Below are 5,792 nucleotides of genomic sequence, written 5' to 3'. Positions count from 1 at the left end.
GAAGAACAGCGACTCCCAGCATGTGTGAGTGGAAAGACGCTTTTTGTCAAATAATCACCAATAATCAGACCTAATTAGAATCACCAGTTATTGTGTTGAATCCACATCTACCCAACTATTTTTCCAATACATTGACGGTATTATGATGCAAGTTGTTGTAATTACTACAGGAAAAACACAAGGGGCAGCACTGAAATTAAAGGAAGAAAACAACCAGCTCCAGGCAGCCAATCACATTCATGCTGTGCACATAAATCAGAACAATGGGTCGAGCTATGCTCCACAATAACCCCACAACTGAAAAAAAACACAAAAAAAACGCTGGTGCCAAATCCACTGAGACACTTAGAAAAAAATGAACCCTAATGTAAACGTTGATCATCAACAATCCCTCGTTTGGGACCAAAAAAGTTCAATCCCATCTAATCTAATCTAATCGGATCCAGTCTAATCTAGTCCAAACGTGTATGGAAGACACTCCTTCTTGAATCCCCAGCAGTTTGGCATCAGCCATGACAACAACACTCTCTTAAACAAGTTCTGAGTGCGTACCTGTGGGCAATTTATCCCACTGCCAGCGCACTGGTGCGGCGTGCATCACAGTGAGCCGGTTTCATCAGCCGGCATATTTCAGCAGAGACACTATAGAAGCAGACAGCTGCTCTTGAGTGGCCAATTATGTCCGTTTATCTCCCTTCCAGGCACAGCTGTGATCAAACTGAATGAAGAAACAGGATCAAGCAGCGAAGCTAAAAAATCAGTCTTCCGCTCTCTCTCTCTCTCTTCCCCCCCTCTGTACGGCTTCCTCTCTCTGTTAGTTTGCTCCCACTGCACCTCCATCCCTCCCTCGTTGTCTCTTGCTATATATACACACACTTTTTTTTTTCATCTGACTGTGCCTGTACTCATCACTCCAGGGCCAAAGAGAACAGAGGTATCTGATAAAAGTGTACTGCTGAGGTGGAAGCCCAGATCCTGCAGCCTACAGCTGAGCGTCCCACTCTCTCTCTCTGAGTGCCGGGGTGGTGGGGGGGTTACACAAAGGTCAGAATTGCCATATTATGTGTTACATATCAAAATTCAACATCTAATTGTTACAAGTACGATTTATTTAAGGGCAAATGTACGAGTTGTTCCTGCTGCTCTGTGCCTGTAAACACAGTCAGCCTTCACAGATCAGATGACCAGGATGTGACACTCTGAAGAACGCTACAGGTTCTGCTGTCAAAAATCATTTAGGGACGACACCCCCCCACACACACACCCCCCTCCTCCCCAGCTGCTGGTTCACAGTGGCCTGAGCTGACGCTCACATTTCATCCGACATGGGAACATCCACACACAGCGATCTGTTGACGAATCCCCGGAACATATCTTCATATCGTCTCACATTCAAAATGAAACGTGATCCCAAGTCTCTCTCTCTCTGTCTCTCTTGTTCTCTCCCTCCCGACTCCCTCTGTATATGTGCATGTAGCGCTCACCCGATTCAAACCATCTGGAGAAGCCCACCGCGTGCCCCCCCCCCCCGGCCTCCGTTTACCTCCTGAATAACCATTAAATAACAATAAACAACTTAGCTTTTCACACACACACACACACACAGTCTCAGCATTAGCTCGCTGAAAGATCAAATTTGATTGGTGCATCAAATTCATCAGTATCATAAGACACTGAACCGTGAAGTTTTCACCAATAAAACAGTTACAACAACAAACCAACATCCTGTCTGTTCCTGTGGTACCACACCTTAAACAACAAAAACTGTCAACTTTACTTTAATACTGTACTTTTCTTTTGTAAATCTGTGGTACAACTACAGTACTTCATATACTGCAATACTGCCATCATAACAACAGGTGAAGTGTAACTGCAGCTGGGTTATTTTCCCTGCTCTGGTCACTGACAGCAGAGGTTCTGTACCAAGGACCGGTCGGCCGACTGGTAACACCACGCTGTCGTTGACGGAGCATTTACAAAATAAATGATAAAAGTACATTGATATGGACTGTTTTTGAATGAAGTAAATTAGTAAAACTGAAGTACATCTTAATAAAAATGTGTCCAAACATGTGCTCACAACCACAGCTGTACCAGGCACACACACAAAGACAGAAAATAATCGAATAATCGTGACATCATAATTGTCCTCCTTTCTTTTTTCATCCTCAGAAACAAATGTAAATATCAAACAACCAATAGCAGAGCTCTTATTTCAGATCCCATCACACACCTGTACATGGCCACCCGTGAGTTTGAAACTAAAACACACACAGCAGCCGTGTCTCCGTGGCCTCTCCGAGGTCACAGATTGCTCGGAGAGATACAGACGCCGCGGGGAACAAATCGTTTTCCTACGAGTCACTTTTAATAGAGTGTAAACCGCACACGGCTTCTCGCATTATGCGACCGCGGCGAAGTGGCGATAGGTGTTAATGTATGTGAAGGTCTGGTGCCATCGCTCACACGCAGCGCTGTATATGAACGACTATAACCGTCTGAGTCGGTGAAAACGGATCGGGGCTCAACCTCCGTGTGACGGGTGGTGGTTCTGTGGGGGTCGGAGAGGTGTACGAACTGAAATTGGCCGCTAACTCCGTATAAATCCGGGATTTGTACTCTATTCTGTGGGTAAAAGTGATGACCATTGTTTTGGTGACACAACAAACACTGGCCACCTGCAAACACGTTATTTCCGGAAGGCTACTTCCGCCTTCACCAAGAAGGACGGACAAGGCCGCGTTTTTGTCGCAATGCGATATCGTCATTACTTTTACATACAGTTGACATACAGTAAAGCCGTTAGTTAAATATATTTTCAACTCAAAATACCCTTTTCAAGTAATTCGACAGTTAATGTATCAACCACCTGTCGATTCAACTACTTTATACGCACACGAACGACAGCGAAACACTCGAAACAGGCCTTTTATAGTCATTTACCCTTCAAAATGGACACTGGTGAACTTATAATGATAAATATTATTGTTTTTAGGGATATATACTTAATTTACATATGTGGTGAAGTATTTATGTTGTGTTGTGTGGTTTGTTTGCTCACAATGCCTCCACCGTGACGCTCCAGGATATCGAGTCTGGCCTGCATGATTTCGTCCAGGAGAAAGAGAAATGAAGCCCCGCCCACACTGTAAACTGATTGGTCAACTTCCAAGAACCTGCAAATTTGAATGTTCTACGTCTGTTACGCACTTCATGAACTGACACATTCGCTAAATCTGCCTTCCCCTTGGTTTCTAGTGCGCGCTTCCTTCACGCTCTTTCGCTGACTGACGTGCGCGCTCTTGCTTGCTCGCACTAAATTCAGGGTTTTTTTTTTACTGAACTTTGCGGACGTCAGGGGGCCGCGGTCATGATATGGACGGACGCAGAAAGTTCCGTGGACTTGGTATCAGGTTATAGATAAAACAACCGGATCAGGTCAGAGTTCTTCGCTGAGTCCGTGTCTCTATCCCCGCTGACAGTGATAGGACTCCTGGCAGTAATATCACAGGAACATTATAGTGATTTTTCAATATTGAACAGCTCTCCTGAGAACAGTTTTGAGATATAGGGGGCGCTCCACCAGAAGAGAATAAAAATACTTGCCACCCTATCTGTTGGCTAATACAACATTTTTATAAATTTAACATTAAAACACATGTTAAAAGTCACATCCCCACCATCTTAACATACTTATGTAATTATGTGGTTTGTTCAAACTTTATTTAAACTTCATTTGGATTACGGTCGGTTTATAAAATAAGACCTGAATGCATGAAACTAAAAAAATAGAAAATTGCAAAAATTACTTTTTTTTTCTCAGTCAGGGATGAGGGAAAAAACTTTGTTTTTCACTCTGACAAGTTAAAAAAAAATCATTACAAAGAGGTTAGACTGGTTTCCAGTGTGGAAAATCCTGCCTACCAGGCAGAAGGTGCCAGGTTTGATTCCACTTAGTGCAGCCCCTCAGGGCAGGCTGCTAGAACTGTGCCAAAGCTACGGTCACCGATGAGGCGACCTCCGGAGATGATAGATGATAAGAAGTTGATCTATAGATTTACTCACAGTATATTTGAACATTAATGCGCAATACTGGGAGTACTTGGATATAAAAATATAACATACTTTCTGATATTACGTCAGATGATACAATAACCCGCAACAAATACAATATTTAAATGTTATTTATAATATTAATTTTGCTTTTATTTTTCACTTTTCTTATCTCTGCTGCCGTTTTCTCTTTGTCTATGAACATGTGTGAATATACAATGATTTTTTTCCCCTTATAATTTTAGATATCACCGACTTTTAACGCGTGTTTTAAATATTTTCTATTAGCCTATAAATACAGTGGCAAACCGGGGGTAACAAATTGTATTCTCTGGTGGCAGATGCCACCCCGTGCTACCCCTAAAGAACTGCCACTGCCCTGGTGACGGGCACAAGCTGAGAGTGACTCTCCTCGCAGTCATTACGTTATTAGGTTTGAAGTGTGGGGAAAAAAACCCGAGGTTTATCATCAGGGGAGCAGCGGTGACGCGATGAAAGGCTGCGGCGCAGATACACAAGTGTTTTTCTTGTAAAGAACGGGTCAGTTTCCAATTATCACCTACGTGACACGGACAAGAGCGGGCAGCAAGAGTGTCAAACCTACCGCCTTCTTCTGCTGTGACGGCTGGAGGCGAGAGCAGCGCCAGAACACATCCGCAGAGCCAGATAAATAAATCCATCTTCAGCTCCCTGGTGATGGAGGGGAGGGGAGATTCTCGACACTTTTTCTGCCTTCTGTTCTGACACACACACACTTCCACAGTCTTGTGTTCGGTTTCTGTGGAGCTCGCACCAAAAACTCGCGTCCAAACTCGCACACGCACGCCGGGCTCCGCTCACGGCGCTCTCCAGGAACACGGCGCTGGCTCGGCCGCCGGGTGCGTAAAGGCTGCGAGTAACGGACACCGTGCAAATGGGTATGGAGTTAACACAATCTGTCCAATAAATACATCTTTAAACGCTCACAATCCATGTCGGCGTTCAGTGCAGTTCACAGCTGCCCGTCAAGAGACGCGCGTGGGAATAAAGAGTCAGGATTTCTTTTCAAACAAAGTAGAAATCACTTAAAAAATGATCAAAATCATCTGCAGCTCCAGTGTCTTTCTTAGACTGGGAATAGAAAAAAAATCCAATTGTTTTATTTGGTTTAAACACCTGTGAATAAACACTAAAAACTGCCTGTGGTTTGTCTGTGTCTCTGTTCGATATCAGTCCGATATCTGTCCGTTGTTGCGCTGAAGACTAAGATCTTTGACAAGACGCAGCTCCGCTCCGCGTGCGTAAAACGAAGGTTTGGTGAACGACCACGCAGCCTCTCCAGCGTCTTCGTCCAGGCGGAGTGAGTCTTCAGCGTCTCCCCCTCTCTCTCTCTCCCCCTCTGTGGACGTCTCTTTCCTCCCTCTTTATCTCCCTCTCGCTCACACACAGGAGCTCTGCCACTGTGCGCTCCTCCCGCTCCGATATCCACCGGGTTTGTGGCAGCGTGCGGAGCTGCTCACTCAGTCCCCTGTCCCGGCGCGCACGCACGCACGCCACGCGCATGCACGTGTATCGGATTACAGTAGGCACCTCTGCCCGCCTCCACAGAGACCCTCTCTGATTAAAGAGCACTCTGTCCCCCTTCCATCCCCTCTCTTACTCTGCCCAGTGTTTTAACCAAATAAATGTTGGTGAATCTCATTTGTACCACATTGACCCCCCGCCCCCCCCTTTCTTTCTCTTTTCTTCTTTCTCCCCCC

The 5,792-nt window shown here is 45.1% G+C and overlaps 1 protein-coding gene across 4 annotated transcripts in view; it reads right to left on the bottom strand.

Moving 5' to 3' along the window:
- LOC103392487 (neuropilin-2-like) overlaps positions 1-5,752 on the bottom strand; it is a 74,016-nt gene extending 68,264 nt beyond the window's left edge. For 2 of the 4 annotated variants that reach the window (XM_008329108.3, XM_008329109.3), the window contains exon 1: positions 4,658-5,752. In XM_008329108.3, coding sequence (XP_008327330.1) covers positions 4,658-4,733 — 76 coding nt within the window. In that variant the 5' untranslated portion in view covers positions 4,734-5,752. Of the gene's footprint in view, positions 1-2,233; positions 2,961-3,061; positions 3,316-4,657 lie in introns of those variants that run through there. The other 2 variants (XM_025063644.1, XM_025063645.1) reach the window with 2 other exon arrangements.
- Between the last annotated feature and the right edge of the window lie 40 nt (positions 5,753-5,792).

Source organism: Cynoglossus semilaevis, chromosome 16, assembly GCF_000523025.1.
Source record: "Cynoglossus semilaevis isolate Cse_v1.0 chromosome 16, Cse_v1.0, whole genome shotgun sequence".
Classification (NCBI taxonomy): domain Eukaryota; kingdom Metazoa; phylum Chordata; class Actinopteri; order Pleuronectiformes; family Cynoglossidae; genus Cynoglossus; species Cynoglossus semilaevis.
This window is presented reverse-complemented; position numbering and strand designations above follow the sequence as displayed.